The sequence below is a fragment of the Triticum dicoccoides genome, chromosome 3B (genome assembly GCF_002162155.2).
Source record: "Triticum dicoccoides isolate Atlit2015 ecotype Zavitan chromosome 3B, WEW_v2.0, whole genome shotgun sequence".
NCBI classification, from domain to species: domain Eukaryota; kingdom Viridiplantae; phylum Streptophyta; class Magnoliopsida; order Poales; family Poaceae; genus Triticum; species Triticum dicoccoides.
The window spans coordinates 539,099,096-539,117,051 of record NC_041385.1 but is presented as its reverse complement, the minus strand read 5'-3'; the positions used below and the strand labels follow the sequence as shown (position 1 = coordinate 539,117,051).

At 43.2% G+C, this 17,956-nt stretch overlaps 1 protein-coding gene across 1 annotated transcript in view; it reads left to right on the top strand.

Annotated features, from left to right (window-relative positions):
* Window positions 1–14,477: 14,477 nt before the first annotated feature.
* LOC119276953 (NADP-dependent malic enzyme-like) overlaps window positions 14,478–17,956 on the top strand; it is a 6,196-nt gene continuing 2,717 nt past the window's right edge. Inside the window, exons 1-11 of the mRNA XM_037558139.1 lie at window positions 14,478–14,620; window positions 14,756–15,090; window positions 15,979–16,099; window positions 16,171–16,245; window positions 16,338–16,489; window positions 16,569–16,674; window positions 16,879–16,944; window positions 17,030–17,125; window positions 17,215–17,286; window positions 17,408–17,491; window positions 17,659–17,757. Coding sequence (XP_037414036.1) covers window positions 14,600–14,620; window positions 14,756–15,090; window positions 15,979–16,099; window positions 16,171–16,245; window positions 16,338–16,489; window positions 16,569–16,674; window positions 16,879–16,944; window positions 17,030–17,125; window positions 17,215–17,286; window positions 17,408–17,491; window positions 17,659–17,757 — 1,227 coding nt within the window. The 5' untranslated portion in view covers window positions 14,478–14,599. The remainder of the gene's footprint in view (window positions 14,621–14,755; window positions 15,091–15,978; window positions 16,100–16,170; window positions 16,246–16,337; window positions 16,490–16,568; window positions 16,675–16,878; window positions 16,945–17,029; window positions 17,126–17,214; window positions 17,287–17,407; window positions 17,492–17,658; window positions 17,758–17,956) is intronic.

Genomic DNA, 17,956 nt, shown 5'->3' with positions numbered 1-17,956 from the left:
TACCTTTGGAGACACCTGTAGTACTCCTTTATAATCACCTAGTTACGTTGTGACGTTTGGTAGCACCCAAAGTGTTCCTCCGGTAAATGGGAGTTGCATAATCTCATAGTTACAGGAACATGTATAAGTCATGAAGAAAGCAACGACAACATACTAAACGATCAAGTGCTAAGCTAACGGAATGGGTCAAGTCAATCACATCATTCTCCTAATGATGTGATCCCGTTAATCAAATGACAACTCTTTTGTCCATGGTTAGGAAACATAACCATCTTTGATAAACGAGCTAGTCAAGTAGAGGCATACTAGTGACACTATGCTTGTCTATGTATTCGCACATGTATCATGTTTCTGGTTAATACAATTCTAGCATGAATAATAAACATTTATCATGATATAAGGAAATAAATAATAACTTTATTATTGCCTCTAGGGCATATTTCCTTCAAAAAGTATTAGTCCAACCAGAGATATGTTGATATTAATTACCAAAATCACCCAGGGAGCACTTGTGCTTTCAATCTCCCCCTTTTTGGTAATTGATGACAACATACATCAAAGCTTTAGATAAAGATATAGAGAATGACAGGTAAAGCTTTGGAAAGACATGTAACATGCATAGGCTCCCCCTACATGTATGCAATCATGTAAATAAGGAATATAGGAGCATGTGAATGCATAATCATGACAGAGAAGCAATGTGTTACATGTATCTTGGCTATATGCATCAGAGCAAATGATGTGAATATAGGAAGTGTACCTCCATGCTCATGAGTCCTTCTTGCAAACAGTATGTACATTAGCAAGAGATCCTCATACACATGACTATGATGCATATACTTACCTTGTGGTCTTGAGTTGGCTTGGGAGGGAATGAACCTGCGCAAACAAGGTTAGATAACACAGATACATCTACTAGCCAGAGCAAACAAAAGAAACCACAAGAGTACCAAGACTGGGATGACATGTAGAGAGTGAGTACTGAGTACCCCATTGGATATAGATGTGTCCCGAAAGGTAAATATGTGCAATGAATTCGAATTCAAGGATCTCCTTCCCTTAGATGTCTTGCTCCCCCTGAATCTAGCATGGGATATTGGGAGAAGATAGGGAACAGAGAATTCAGAGCACAGAGAAATAGAGCAAAGAAAAGAAACAGAGCTAATGCAACCAATCAACTATGAACATGTATTTCCCTTCTTAAAGACATGTAACTTCTCTCCTCTTGAGCACCAAGCATCTGGGGTAACTCTTCCACCCGAGTATTTTCTCCCCCAATAGAAATTATTAAGCTTTGATGTGATCTCTCTCTCCCCCTTTAACATCAATTTCCAAGAAGGGTTCTTCTGGATGTTTGTTGCAAATGGGTTTGGTCCTTTAGTCATAGAACAAAGCAGCAAGTTGAATGTGATGCTGGCTGAGGACAAGAATCATTGAGTGGAGCTGGATCAAGAGGAATGTAGAAACAAGTGGCAAGTTATCTCTCCTGTAATGAAATCGGAGGCATCGAGTTGTTTGATTCGGTTGGACCGAGAACTACAGTCCGGTTGAACCAAGTTCATTACAGAGAAGACACTTGTCACCTTAGCTCACTAGACAAGTAAGATCTCACAAAGATGTGCAAAGAATTTGATGCAGGAAATGCAGAACAAGAAGAAACAGAAAAGAAATCTAGGTGAAGTTTTTTTTTGAAAGGGGAAACAAATATGCATGAGACAAATGGTCAGCGACAAAGTCACCTATGTTAGAGTATATTGACTTAGGAGTCAAGTGAGATCACTTGATCATAGGTCATACTCATTGTTTAAGCTCAAAATGGGGTTACCATTTTTCATTTAAGCATTTTGATGTATTCACATCTTGTTGAGTTGCTTTAACTCACGACTTGGAGTAAAGCTTCTCTAAGATGGAATGACATACCTTGGGTGGTGGTGTTGAACTTGATCATGTAGTTGAACTTGTGTAGGTTGCTCAAGGTTGATGTATCTCATCAAGAGTTGGGAGCACCACTTGGTACTTGAGTTCATCTACCTACATGGGTTAGTCTTGCAAGGAAGAGCACTTGTGCATCCAAAAAGACAATCTTAAAGTTCATTTGTCAAAGGATATGTTTGAAGGGTTCCGTGCTTCCTTGTTTTCAACCACCGGATTGTAGAGACTTGGTGATGTAGAGATTGCTCAAGATGTGAGTGAGTTGCAATCTCATAGAGTTAGGTTCATCCAAGTACCTACAAGGATTAGATGACATCCAAGGGTGCAAATGTATCCAAGATATATGATTATCATCATAAAAGAAATGTCAAGGATTTGTCAAAGGCCCATTCCTTACATGTATCCAAACGGAGTTTCTACTCCAAGTTTGAAGCGTCAATGATGTTCAATTCACCTCTCAACCTGCAAAACACTTTCTCATCAAGTGGTTTAGTGAAAATACCAGCCAATTGTTTTTCGGTACGAACATGCTTAAGGTTAATGTCACCTTAGCAACATGATCTCGAATGAAATGATGATGAACTCCAATATGCTTAGTTTGAGAGTGTTGCACGGGATTGTGAGCAATCTTAATAGCACTTTCATTGTCACATAGCAATGGAACATGTTTCACATGTATCCCATAATCTTTAAGAGTTTGGGTCATCCAAAGTAATTGAGCACAACATGAACCAACGACAATGTATTCCGCTTCGGCGGTGGATAAGGATATTGAGTTTTGTTTCTTGGAGGACCAAGATATAAGAGATCTACCAATAAATTGACAGGTACCCGAAGTGGATTTTCTATCAACCTTGTCTCCGGCATAGTCCGAGTCGGAATAGACAACAAGATTAAAAGAGGCCCTCTTAGGATACCAAATGCCAAAGTTTGGTGTATGAATTAAGTATCTCACTATCCTTTTCACTGGCTTAAGATGACACTCTTTAGGGGCCCCTTGATATCGTGCACACATGCACACACTTAGCATAATATTGGGACGAGAGGCACATAGATATAATAATGAACCAATCATAGAGCGATAAAATTTTTGATCAACGGGTTTACCGTCCTTAGTCAAGTCAAGATGTCCACTAGCAGGCATGGGTGTATCATACCTTTGCATTCTTGCATATTGAACTTCTTGAACAAGTCCTTAGTGTACTTCGTTTGAGAGACAAAGGTGTCTTCCGTAGTTTGCTTAATTTGCAAACCAAGAAAGAACTAGAGTTCACTCATCATAGACATCTCAAACTTCTCCGACATTAACTTCCCAAACTTCTCACTAAAATGAGGCTTAGTTGATCCAAATATAATATCATCGACATAAATTTGGCACACAAATAATTCTCCATTAACCTTTTTAGTGAAAAGAGTAGCCTTTTTCAATAAGGAACTTGGTTAAGCATGTATACCACGCTCTAGGAGCTTGCTTAAGACCATAAAGAGCTTTGTGAAGTTTGTAAACATGATTAGGTTTCTTAGGATTTACAAAGCTAGGAGGTTGTTTAACATAAACTTCCTCCTCAATTTCACCATTTAGAAAAGCACTTTTAATGTCCATTTGGTACAAGGTGATATCATGGTGATTAGCATAGGCAAGTAAGATGCGAATGGACTCAAGTCTAGCAACGGGGGCATATGTCTCACCATAGTCCATACCTTCGACTTGACTATAGCCTTGGGCGGTGAGACGTGCTTTGTTGCGAACTACTTGTCCATCTTCATCTTGCTTGTTGCGAAACACGCATTTGGTACCGATGATGTTGTGGTTATTGTCAGGCTTCTCGACCAATGTCCACACTTGGTTTCTCTCAAAGTTGTATAGTTCTTCGTGCATGGCGTTTATCCAATCCGGATCTTCCAATGCTTCTTCAACCTTCATAGGTTCTGAAAGTGCAACTATCCCTAGGTGGTTTTGGTAATTCCTAACAACATATAGCTCATTGAGCTAATGCTATTCCAAGATAAATATTTCAGGGAAGCTCAATGATTGGCATGGCATGGATGAGTAAAGTGGATCCCTCAAAATGCTAAGGACAAAAGGATTGGCTCAAGCTCAAGCTCAAGACTCTACATTTTCTATTTTAGTGATCCAAGATCACATTGAGTCTATAGGAAAAGCCAATACTATCAAGGAGGGATGAGGTGTTGCTTAATGAGGATCTTGCTCTAAGTGCTTAGTGATATGCTCAAAAGCCCTCAACTACTTTCTCACATCCACATATGACCTAAACCAAAAGTCAAACTCGGCCCCACCGATTCTTTCTATCCGGCGCCACGGAGGTCAGATGTCATAGCCACTGCCACAAACCCTAGGCAAATCGGTCTCACCGATAGGGATCTCGATCTCACCAAGATGGGATTGTAATCTCTCTGTTTCCTTTCGTAACATTTCGGTCCCACCGAGATGAGCAATCGGTCCCACCGAGATTGCAATGTAAACTCTTTGTTTCCCTTTCGTAACGTTTCGGTCCCACCGAGATGAGCGAATCAGTCCCACCAAGTTTACCTAACCTACTCTCTGGTTAGCTTATTACCAAAATCGGTCTCACCGAGTTTGTGTAATCGGTCTCACCGAGATTACGTTATGCCCTAACCCTAACCATATCAGTATGTCGGTCCCACCGAAAATCCTAATGGTCACTAGGTTTACTGAATCGGTCAGACTGAGTTTCTCAATTCGGTCCCACCGAGATTGGTAAGTTTTGTGTAACGGTTAGATTTGTGTGGAGGCTATATATACCCCTCCACCTCCTCTTCATTCGTGGAGAGAGCCATCAGGACATACCTACACTTCCAACTTATATTTTCTGATAGAGAACCACCTACACTTGTATTGAGGTCCAGATATCCCAATCCTACCATATGAATCTTGATCTCTAGCCTTCCCCAAGTTGCTTTCCACTCAAATCTTCTTTCCACCAAATCCATATCCTGTGAAAGAGAGTTCAGTGTTGGGGAGACTATCATTTGAAGCACAAGAGCAAGGAGTTCATCATCAACACACCATTTGTTACTTCTTGGAGAGTGGTGTCTCCTAGATTGGCTAGGTGTCACTTGGGAGCCTCCGACAAGATTGTGGAGTTGAACCAAGGAGTTTGTACGGGCAAGGAGATTGCCTACTTCGTGAAGATCTACCCCTAGTGAGGCAAGTCCTTCGTGGGCGACGGCCATTGTGGGATAGACAGGGTTGCTTCTTCGTGGACCCTTCGTGGGTGGAGCCCTCCCTGGACTCGTGCAATCGTTACCCTTCGTGGGTTGAAGTCTCCATCAACGTGGATGTACGATAGCACCACCTATTAGAACCACGGCTCAAAAATCTCCGAGTCTCCAAATTGCGTTTGCCTCCTCAAACTCCTCCCCTTTACCTTCATATGCAATTGTGTTACTTTCCGCTACTATACTCTAGAATTGCATGTGTAGGTTGATTACTTGACTTGTGCTAAGTCGCTAAAAACTGCCAAGAATTAAAATTGGGAAAAGCCTAGTTTTTATTTGGTCAAGTAGTCTAATCACCCTCCCCCCTCTAGACATACTTTCGATCCTACAGGTTCAATGCTCGAGATGAAAGAATAATGTTCACAAAAGTTAGCCAAATGAGATTTTGAGCGAGTGATTCTCCCGGTTTGGATATCATCGTAGATTTGCTCGAAGGGATGGTCTCTAGAAACTCTTGCTCGAACTCGTGAGAGCTTTTGCTTTGATCGGGGTGGAACATCTTCTTCATCATCTTGTTCTTCTTCTTGGCCTTCATCGTTGTTGACGTTGTCGTTCTCTCGTCGTGGTGGCGAAGGAGGTTGATGCGATTCATCTTGGTGTTCTTCCTCATTTTCTTCATCTTGGTGTGTCCTGCTTGTGGATGCTTCCATATCAACTCTTAGTTCACCTTGTCATGAGGTAGAAGCTTCCACTTGGACGGACAAGGTACTCTCCTTCACCTCCGTTGGACGAACCTTGCCAATAGACAAGTCTTGGATTGCTTCCAAAGGATCTTTATCTCCTATATCAATTGGCAATTGATCTACTTGCGAGCCGTTAGATTCATCAAACTTCACATCTACCGTTTCTTCAACCTTTCGGGTGAAATTGTTGTAGACACGGTAAGTGTGAGAGTTTGAGCCATAACCAAGTAGGAATCCCTCATGAGATTTAGGAGCAAATTTAGAACGACGATGCTTATCAAGAATGTAGCACTTTGAGCCGAATACTCGAAAGTATCCAACTTGGGGTTTGTTACCGATGAGGAGCTCGTATGCCGTCTTGCTGAGTAGCTTGTGAAGATACAAGCGATTTGTTGCATGACAAGCTGTCTCAACCGCTTCCGCCCAAAAGTGCTTCAATGTCTTGTACTCATCAAGCATCATTCTCGCCATTTCGATGAGCGTCTGATTCTTCCTCTCAACAACTCCATTTTGTTGAGGTGTGTACGTAGCCGAGAACTCATGTGAAATCCCTTCTTCGTCAAGAAAGGTGTCCACATTTGCGTTCTTGAACTCCGTTCCGTTGTCGCTGCAAAATTTCTCAATCTTCACTTCAAATTGATTTTGGGCCTTCCTAGTGAAGTTTTTGAAGATATTTTGGACCTGCGATTTATCATCAAGAAAGAACACCCATGTAAATCTTGAAAAATCATCAACTATAACAAGACCAAAAGAGTTTCCACCGAGACTTTTGTAAGCGTTGGGACCAAAGAGATCCATGTGAAGTAGCTCGAGCGGTCTCCGTGTGGTCATGATGTTCTTCACGGGATGGCTTCCTCCAACCTGTTTACCTGCTTGACAAGCACTGCAAAGACTATCCTTATCAAAGATGGCATCTTTAACTCCAAGGATATGATCACCTTTAATAAGCTTGTCAAGGTTTTGCATGCCCACATGACCTAACCGTCTATGCCACAACCAACCTTTAGAAGATTTATCAATAAAGAAAGTTTTGGGTTGAGCCTTTTAGTGAAATCAACAATGTATAGATCACCTTTGCGTATACCGGTAAAGACTAATTTATGATTATCTCTTCGAAACACTTGGCAATCTACTTCAGTAAATAGGACATTGAAACCGAAATCAGCAAGTCTAAAGACTGAAAGTAAATTGTAGCCAAGAGATTCAACGAGCATGACATTTTGTATGGAGCTATCATGTGAGATGGCGACCTTACCGAGGCCAACCACCTTACCCTTTGAGTTATCACCAAAAGTGACATACTTTTGAGGGCCGTTGTTTTCAGCAAGCTCACCAAACATATCTTTTATCTCCGGTCATGTGATTGGTACATCCACTATCAAGGACCCATTCCTTTCCTCCTGCCATATATCCCCGAAGATTTGCCATAAGACCAAAATGTCTCATTGCATCATCAAGATCAAAGTCATCATCCTCATCCTCATCATAGTATCCATGTTCAACATAGTCATGTGTTGGATCAATTCCTTGAGAGGGTGATTCGTTAGACAAATGATTTTGACAATAGTCATCTTTATGAATTCTAATAGATTCGGAGATAATATCACTAATAATTGGCACGCATAAGATTTGTAAGCTCAAATAGACAATCACCAAACCTAGGATCATCGGAATTCATCTTACTCAAGGAAATAGACTTATGGAGAATTTCATCCAGATTTTGCAAGGAATAATTTGGGAATCGTTCCTCAAGAAATTTCCATGTGGTGTAGGCACATTCAAGAGTAGGCAAGCAACCAATCAAGTTTCTAGGCAAGCCTCTAGTGATAAGATTAATAGTTCTAAGATTGCGAATCATGTCAATGGACTCATTAAGGGTAGGATGCATAGGATCAACATGAGGTGCACAAGGGCTAGTAATGTACTTGTTCAAATGATATTTATTGAAAATCACAAGCATCTCATTTTTTTCACTCATGAAAATACTCTCCATCAAGTATAGGCACTCTATGTCTAAGACTCCCCAACATAGACTCATCCATCTTCCTCCAATGGTGATTAAACCAAAGCAATGGAGACCAAAGCTCTGATACCAATTGAAAGGATCGAGAAGAGGGGTCTAGAGGGGCGTGAATAGACACTCAACACACAAAGTTGGCAGTTTTTAATTTCTTTAAGTTGGAGTGGGGTTTTGGCACAAGTTTAACCATTCACAATATAAATCAAGCAAGTATGCAAAGAGTATATGAGCAGCGGAAAGTAAAGCATGCAACTTGTAAGAAAGTAAGGGAATGGGATTGGAGTGTGCAAACGCAATTTGGAGACACGGAGACTTTTTATCCGTGGTTCCGATAGATGGTGCTATCGTACATCCACGTTGATGGAGACTTCAACCCACGAAGGGTAACGTTTGCGCGAGTCCACGAAGGGCTCCACCCACGAAGGGTCCACAAAGAAGCAACCTTGTATATCCCACCATGGCTGTCGCCCACGAAGGACTTGCCTCACTCGGGTAGATCTTCACGAAGTAGGCAATCTCCTTGCCCTAACAAACTCCTTGGTTCAACTCCACAATCTTGACGGAGGCTCCCAAGTGACACCTAACCAATCTAGGAGACACCACTCTCCAAAAGGTAATAGATGGTGTGTTGATGATGAACTCCTTGCTCTTGTGCTTCAAATGATAGTCTCCCCAACACTCAACTCTCTCACACGGGATTTGGATTTGGTGGAAAGAAGATTTGAGTGGAAAGCAACTTGGGGAAGGCTAGAGATCAAGATTTATGTGGTAGGAATGGAAGATCTTGATCTCAACACAAGTGTAGGTGGTTCTCTCTCAGAAAATGGATAGTGGAAGTGTAGGCATGTTCTGATGGCTCTCTCCATGAATGAAGAGTGGGTGGAGGGATATATATAGCCTCCACACAAAATCTAACTATTACACACAACTTACCAAACTTGGTGGGACCGAATCGTTAAACTCGGTCAGACCGATTTAGTTCATAATGTGACCGTTAGGCATTTCGGTGGGACCGACATGTCAACTCGGTGGGACCGATATCATTAGGGTTAGGGCATAATGTAATATCGGTGATACCGATTACACAAACTCGGTGGGACCAATTTTGGTAATAAGCTAACCAGAGAGTTGGTCGGGCAAACTCGGTGGGACCGATTCGCTCATCTCGGTGAGGCCGAAAAGTTACGAAAGGGAAACAGAGAGTTTGCATTGCAACCTCAGTGTGACCGATCTGTTCATCTTAGTTAGACCAAAACATTAGAAAAGGAAATAGAGAGATTACAATCCCATCTCGGTGAGACCGAGATCCCTATCGGTGAGACCAAAAAGACTAGGGTTTCTGGCAGTCGCTATGTCAATTGAACTCGGTGGCACTGGATTGAAAGTTTCGGTAGGGCCGAGTTTGACTTTTGGTTTGGGACATATGTGGATGTGAGAAAGTGGTTGAGAGCTTTGGAGCATATCACTAAGCACTTTGAGCAAGCAAGCCATTAAGCAACACCTCACCCCCTCTTAATAGTATTGGCTTTCCTATGGACTCAATGTGATCTTGGATCACTAAAAGTAAAATATAGAGTCTTGTGCTTTGAGCTTGAGCCAATCCCTTTATCCTTAGCATCTTGAAGGGGTCTCTACTCCATGCCACTCCATTGTTGAACTTATCTGAAACATACTAGGTAAAAGTATTAGTCCAACCAGAGATATGTTGACATTAATTACCAAAATCACCCAGGGAGCACTTGTGCTTTCACCCATCAAATCCACCATCCTCCTCCCGTGTATGTCTCCCATTTCCCGCATCCGAGCCGTCACCGTCCTCCACCCTTGCTCCCCATCCGCGCCATCGATGTTATCTGCCGCCATATATGTTGTCATCGAGTACTCCGTCCCCCATCGCCGGCACAGATGACTCCTTAGCGTCGTTCACGAGATCTCATCCATGGGGATGAGCTGCAAGGCGGAGAAAATCGCCCGGAGGGAGAGGCAAAGGAAGTGGAACAAGAAGGAAGCAATAACAAAGGATGTTTCGCCCAAGTAGGTGGACTTCGAGGAGGATGTGTCCCCTCCGTGCTGCCTAACCATCTTGTGTGTGTAGGCCCTGTCAGCGACAAGGAAGCTATCATCCACACCGCATGTGTCTAACGGCGATCCAATGTCCCAATAGGAGATTCTAGACGGATTTACGCAATCGAAAGGGCCGAAGACGGTGTGCGACTCGCCGCAACTCCAACGAGTGAGGTCAAGCATGGGTAGTGCCGCCGTCGGGTCTGCCCAGATCCTGTTCGACGGAGTGTCACGACACGACGATACATTTTTGCTCCATGTATCGGTTCGTTCCTTATTCGTTATGTCATTGGATAAATCTGTTGCATATGTCATTGGATCGATCAGTTGCATATGTCTGTGTCGTTAGTTCATTTGGAATAATTATCATTTTAGGACAATTCCAGGTCCAACATGACCAATGAGGGTCAAGAGTCTATGCACCCTATACAGAATATGACTGGGGGATAATAATTTTCCTACGTTCAATATTGGGGGAACATCGCGCACTAGCAAGAAAACAACGTTAGAGATACCTAAGGCAAGAGGCCCAGCATTCACAACATTTTAGGAATTTTTCTTGGTTGAATGCAAGCATAGACCTTATATGTGGCACGGAGTAAAAGGAATCTGTGGAGTTGCATCGTATCAATACCACCCGCAATGTGGCCACTCTCCAACATATATGGTCCACCATCCAAGACAACTTGAACAAGTTCGCCAGCAACTATACTTCTGTGCTTGGCCGGAATCAAATTGGGATTGGAGTCGCAAGTCATGCAAGTTGAATTGCTTTGTCTTGTCATAATTTGTATTGCTACTTTTTTATGCCGCATTCGCATGATTACTTATTGTTTGATAGATGGTATTGGCGGCTACTTTATACCAACAAACTAAGAAGAAGCCATTCGGTTTTAATCATTGTTGGATGAAATTGTATGTCAAACCAAAGTGGATACAACTTGTGCAAGACCTCAAAAACGGCAATGAGAGGTTGAAGAAAAATGATGGCTCAAGCTCCCAACAATCAATTGGATTGGATGAAGACTCGAGAAGGCATGGACTTTTGGATCAATGGAGGTTAAGAAGGAGGTTCCAACTTGCACAAAACACGAAGGGTTCAAGGATAATATTGATGGACACAAGCCTCTTTGATTTGGAAGGCAGGAGGTAGCCTGAGGGGAATAAGAAGAAGATCAACTTGCATAAGAAGTACGAGGCGGCCGAAGCAGCGGACACGACAAAGATGGCGTTCAACGAGTGATTCATCACGTTAACCAGCCATGGCCCGGACGATGAATTTCATTTTTGGCATGTCTAGATCACTAAATTTTGATTTATTTATTTTATGTTTTCTTGCATTGTTAAATGTGATGAATTCGTGCTATATGATTGATGCGCTTGGATTTGAGGGTTTGATGAGGAAAGTGGTCGTCCGACAAGACATTTGAGGGCCATTCAACACTGTTTAGGGATGCACACAAACACATCTGCAAACGTTTAGGGGACCTGATTTGCTAAGTACAGCCGTGATGCTCTTAGAGCAACTCCGACGCGCCGATCCAAACGGGCGCGCATTTTATCCTTTTTTTGTTCGTTTGGATCAGCCCAGCAGACAGTTGTATCCGCTTTTTTGTTTTGGTCGGCACATCGCTGGCCTGACACATTTTTGTGTGCGCCAATTTATATAAAATAGATAAAAACTTGTGTCCAAACTAACATAATTAAACATTAAATGACCGACCAAACTCCACTTAAACATTAATAAAACTTAAAATAAACGAAAAAACTTTACGCCTCCCCGGGTACGGCAGCGGCCGATGGTACTGCCAGTGCCAACACGTCTAGTGCACCGGAATGTACAGGCGCTCCCGTGAAGGAGCCGGCGGAGGCGGAGGAGGACCTGTGCAGGAAGAGTTGGCGCCGGGGATGAGCTTTCCCTTGTTCTTGCCGAAGAGGGAGCACACGTGGCCAGATGTGGATGGGAGAGAAGTGGATGAACCCCCTCCCCCCCGCCGCACGCTTGCATCTAAAAGCGACGAAGCACTAGATGCTTCCACATGCAGACATGATGCTATGCAGGCCCAAGTTAGGTGGCCGCATTTATTATGACCGCAGGTGGTGGTTGGACGGCCGATAGGCGGGACCACAACGAACACCGAGCGGACGCGGGTGCGTCCGTCTCGTGTCCGCGTGGACGCAAACCAGGTGCAAATTTGGGTCTGAAATGCGTTCAGACCAACACCAAACGGATGCTATTTGGGTTTGGGTCGGCATGTTGGGCTGATGTTTTGGTCCACCCGATGCAAACGGACATGCGCGTACCATTTAGGTCATTGCGTTGGAGTTGATCTTACAGCCGAAAAAAGTCACATTACAAATTTAATGTCAGATTTTTAAATATGGCAAACCGAATATTTTTCGGAAACACTAACACCCACACGTGTGGGCGTCTGGTAACTCGCCCACATGCATGGATTCTCGTCCAACCAATTCTGCACGAATCTTGCCGCGTTTTAGCAGTTTTTGTGTGCCACGTAGGACTGGGCTGGTGTGTGGTCATTCATCTGGTCGTCCACACGTCCTTTTTCATCACACGAGGGGCTGGTGTGTGTGAGCGTTTAGCAATTCACCCACACACCAGTTTTCACGCACGCAGAGGGGCTGATGTGTGGGCATTTATCACTTCGCCCACACGCCCGTCTCCTTGCCCACATCCAAAGCTGTTAGTTGCCATGTATTTCTGCAGGGTACATGGCAACTGCCCTAGCTTTGCTTGTAAGCAGATGGCAACTCTCTTTTTCCCCGAGTTGCCATGTGTTTTTGCATAGTACATGACAACTGCCCTAGCGTGCACGTAAGCAGATGACAACTCTTTCTTTTTACATGGCAACTGCTCTAGGGTGCTTGTGAGCACATGGCAACTCTTTCTTTTACCCAAACATGTTTTTTTAACATGCACTTTTTGTAGTGCTACATGGCAACTGCCTAGTGTTACTAGGTGGCAACTCCTAAAATTTTGAAATCATGGCAACTGCAGTAGACCAGACCATACATGGCAACTGTCTAGTGTTAGTAGGTGGCAACTCCTAAATTTTTTAAATCATGGCAACTGCAGTAGATCAGACCATACATGGCAACTGTAGTTGAGAAACCATAGCAACTGTAGTTGTCCGACATGGCAACTGTAGTTCAGCGACATGGCAACTGCAGTTAAACGGACATTGAAGAGGATCCGGACCATGGCAACTGCGGGGGCGCGTGGTGACTGTCACGAGGGGCGTGCGGGACAATGAGGTAGGTGGCTGAGAGAGGTCATGTGGGCGTTATGCATTTTGCCCACGCATAAGCGTGTGAGAGGGACTGCAAGAGAAAAAAGATATGTGAGCGCTAGTTGTTTTGCCCACAGCTAGGCGTGTGGGCTGGTCCTTTTAGACACCATACAAAATGTATGCGCAGACATCTTAATGCCCACACGTGTGGCAGTTATTATCGTCCATGTTTTTTAATGATGTGTCACAAAAATAAAATAGGTATCGCAAGCTTTTGTCATGCTTGGTGAAGGAAATTGCCATGCCATTAAAAGTCTCGGATGCCATACTTAACATTCTGGCATCTGATTTTTAGCATTTCCAAAAAGAAAAACAGATCATTTACCAAAATCTTTGATTTGAGGTCGCGCTAACTGCCACACGTGTGGCAGGAAAGGAGACGCACCACACGTCTCGATTTCCACGTCATCGCATGCATGCATGCAGAAATCTTTTTAGATTTTCAGTTTTTAAAATGTTTTATCTCTTAAACGAAAAATCTGATTGAAAATTCGTTTTCACCATTAAATCCCTCGCGATGAGATCTTCGAAACTAGATCCCATGTTGATATGTTTTGATGAATTTTTTTTTGGATTAAAAGTTGCCATGTCTATTACATATGAATTGCCATGATGTTTACACTGAAGTTGCCATGATATGTTTCAACTATTTTCTTTTACATTTAAAAGTAAATTTTGACATTTATAAAACGGGGAATTAAGAAATTAGACTTGCCATGAACCATAAACTAAAATTGCCATGATACATGCACGTAAAATTGCCATGGTTCATACAAAAAATAATTTTCATGGTCAAAGTACTGGAGTTGCCATCATCAAAATACTAAAATTGTCATGATCTACAAACTAAAATTGCCACATGGCAACTTTAGTTTAAGCCCTATGGCAACTGCAGTGTAAACATCGTGGCAACTTCTGGTAAAAAAAAATTCATCGAAACATATCAACATGGGGTGTAGTTTTGAAGATCTCGTCGAGATAGATTTAATGATGAAAACGGATTTTTAGTTCGCTTTTTTATTTAGGATATACAACATTTTTAAGCCCAAAACCAAAAAAATTCTGCTGATGTCATCTATTCATACATGGTAAAATCAGTGGTGATGGAGGCGTGTGGGTGATGTACAAATGCCCACACTTGTGAGCATTAACATTTTCGTCGATTTGTCGCAACCACCAAACGACGAAGACAAAGCAGCCACAAACCAACCACGTTTCAAGCTTCCACTTGTTTCCCTCCTCCCCGCTCCACCCCTTCCGCCGCCGGGGCGAGGCGCCTCGCCGTCGCTGTCAGGGCGGTGGCCGGCGGGACCCGCTCGGCAGCGGCCATGCGCGCCCGCTTCCTTCCGGTAATCTCGCGCCCCCCAACTCCCTCCTTCGGTCCACGCCCAGTTGCTGTCTTGGATCAATCAACAATAACATATTTGCTCCCGGCTAACCACATCACCACCACCTTTTGATAAACACCACTGCTCCATCACCAGCTACTAGCGCGGCAGTGGCAACATCAGGGGAGCAGCTCAAGCGGTGCGCGGAGAGGCTGCTGCGGGCGCCACCTGGGCGGGGAAACGCGGAGGGGACTAGCGGCGGCGGCGACGAGGTGGTGGCACGTTGGTAGGAGGGGGTTCGTGGCATCGGCGGAGGCGGGGCCGAAGGGGGAGATGGAGAGCACCATGAAGGAGATACGGGGAGGCGGGGCGCCGTGCGTGCTGGACATGGACGACGCGGCGACGGTGGGCGGCGGCGTCGAGGACACCTACGGCGAGGACCGCGCCACCGAGGAGCAGTTCGTCACGCCGTGGACCGTCTCTGTCGCGAGGTGAGCGTCCCAGTCGGAGGGTTACTTCGCTTGGTTCATTTTTAAGGATAAGCTTTCTGATCCGCCCTGGCCTGGGCCCTAGGGGTAGGGGTCTCTGCTTCTTCCCGGAGACAAACGATTTAGTAGGAGGTTATGGCGTTTTGTGTCTTCTGGTTATCGGAATTTCACACGGTTTTATCAATTCTCAGCTGCCAATTTTTCATAAATTTCAGTCACCTAATGTTGCAGTATTGAACTTGGAAGTGTGCAATTTCAGAAGAAGAAAATAAACGTAATTCCAATCTTACTCTTAAGTTATGTATATTTTCGATTGATCATTTAGGTACGCAACTTAGAAATAGACAAGTCCTAAAATAATTTGCTGAAGTAATAGTTATTGATATTTTTTATCCTACTAGGCGGCAACTGACGACAATTGACAGGAAAAATGTTTTAAATCATGATGCTTCGTGTTTTCATATCAAACTGTGATGTGTTTCGATTTTCATATGAAACTGTGATACGACGACATATGAAATAAAAAATCACACAACTTAGAATTTGACAGGCCCTAAAAAGATCTGCTGAGGGAATAATTATTGGTATTTTATCCTACTAGGTGGTAACTGACGGCAATTGACAGGAAAAAAAGTTTTAAATCATGATGCTTCGTGTTTTCATATGAAACTGTGATATGTTTTGATCTTGCATCCCTGAGGTCGCCAAACTGATTTCATCTTAAGTGTGCGGTAATTGACACTACACAATAGTACTTCGCCTAATCATAAAACTGACATGGTAGAATTTGAGTCATTTACCAATGGAAATGCATGATCACCCCTAGGTAAGGAGAAATTTGTGGGCTATATATGCTCAAATGGAAATTCTAACTTGTTTGGTGTGTGGCAGCGGTTACAATTTGTTGAGGGATCCACGCTACAACAAGGGGCTTGCCTTCACAGAGAAGGAGCGCGAGACACACTACCTTCGTGGCCTTCTGCCACCAGCAGTCACATCCCAGGAGCTCCAGGTCTGACAATCCTTGATTCTTAATTTCATGTGTGGGCTCATCTCTGATCCAGTGTACTCTGATTTTATCAGGAGAGGAAGATCATGCATAATATTCGCCAATACCAGCTACCTCTGCAGCGTTACATGGCTATGATGGACCTTCAAGTAACTGTTCACTATATTTTTCTTAGCTTCCATAGTGTAGCTGATGTGAGAAACCTACTTTGGTTACACTGTTGTTTTAATTCATATTGCAGGAGAGGAATGAGAGGCTTTTCTACAAGCTCCTCATTGACAATGTTGAGGAGCTGCTTCCTATTGTGTACACTCCAACTGTTGGTGAGGCCTGCCAAAAGTATGGGTCAATATATAGTCGTCCGCAGGGTCTTTACATCAGCTTGAAAGAGAAGTAGGTTTTGCTTCATGGATTTGTTCGTTGAGGTTCTATTTGCTGTTCATGTTCATATATAATTTTGCTGGCTGTGTAGGGGAAAGATCCTTGAGGTGCTGAAGAACTGGCCTGAGAGAAGCATTCAGGTTATTGTCGTTACTGACGGTGAACGTATTTTGGGGCTTGGAGATCTTGGATGCCAGGTATTTAACTTTTATGTGTCTGAAAATTTATGATGTTCACGACTTGTTCCCATCTCTTTCAGTTCTAGGCCTTATGGGGGCACACTCATGTGGGTGTATGATTGTGGTGTTTGTGTGTGTGTACGTGTCTCCCTTGTAAACAGGAAAAAAAATTGGTGAACTGCCTCTGAGGATCTTGTGCTGAATGCAATATTTTATGTGCAGGGAATGGGGATTCCTGTTGGTAAGCTTTCCCTTTACACTGCTCTGGGAGGGGTTCGTCCATCTGCAGTAAGTTGTCAGTTATACCTACCTCTTTTTCTCAGAATGCCGTTTCTTGATTGCATGGACTAACATGTTATTGGTATTCCTGAAGTGCTTGCCAATCACATTGGATGTTGGTACAAATAATGAGGAGCTTCTGAATGATGAATTTTACATTGGCTTGAGGCAAAAAAGGGCCACTGGCCAGGTTGGACGATGACGTTTTTTTCTGCCTGTATTCTTAACTCATTCTAGTTACCACCTGAAATTCTTAATTGACCTTTTTTGTGCTATCAGGAGTATGCTGATTTTCTGCATGAATTTATGGCTGCTGTGAAGCAAAACTATGGGGAGAAAGTTCTCATTCAGGTAACTTACATGCTAAGAAAAGCTATATTTTGAACAAAGTTTGGGAGCAGAAAATACATGCTGATGCGAAATGAGTTGCCTCATGTTTATTATAACGAGTTAACGTCTTCTTATCATGCAGTTCGAGGATTTTGCAAACCACAATGCCTTTGATCTCCTTGCAAGATACGGAACAACCCACCTTGTATTCAATGATGACATTCAGGTACTGTAACTGAATGACTGTTAGCTTGGTTGTGATACAGTAAATTGTAAAATATGATTAAATGTAGCATAGAGTTGCCCTTAGATTTTTGTTGTCCATACAAATGTTAACTGGGGTCTGGGGCTTTTTGAATGTACTAATGTTGACTTACTGTTTACATATTGCAGGGAACAGCTTCGGTGGTCCTTGCTGGGCTTGTTGCAGCACTGAAATTAGTTGGTGGTACATTAGCAGAGCACACCTACCTGTTCTTGGGAGCTGGAGAGGTCTCTTTGTGCTTTCTTGTTTTGACATATCATTAGTTCACACAAAAGGATCACTCTTGCTTTCTCTGGGCTTCAATGTTTCCTAAGTTGTTAGGGTATTTCTAAGATTGAAATTTTTCTGCCTATGCCCTTCAATTTTATGTGTAAAACAGAAAACAGTTTCTACTTGCCCCCCTCCAAGGTTTAGTAACTTGTATTT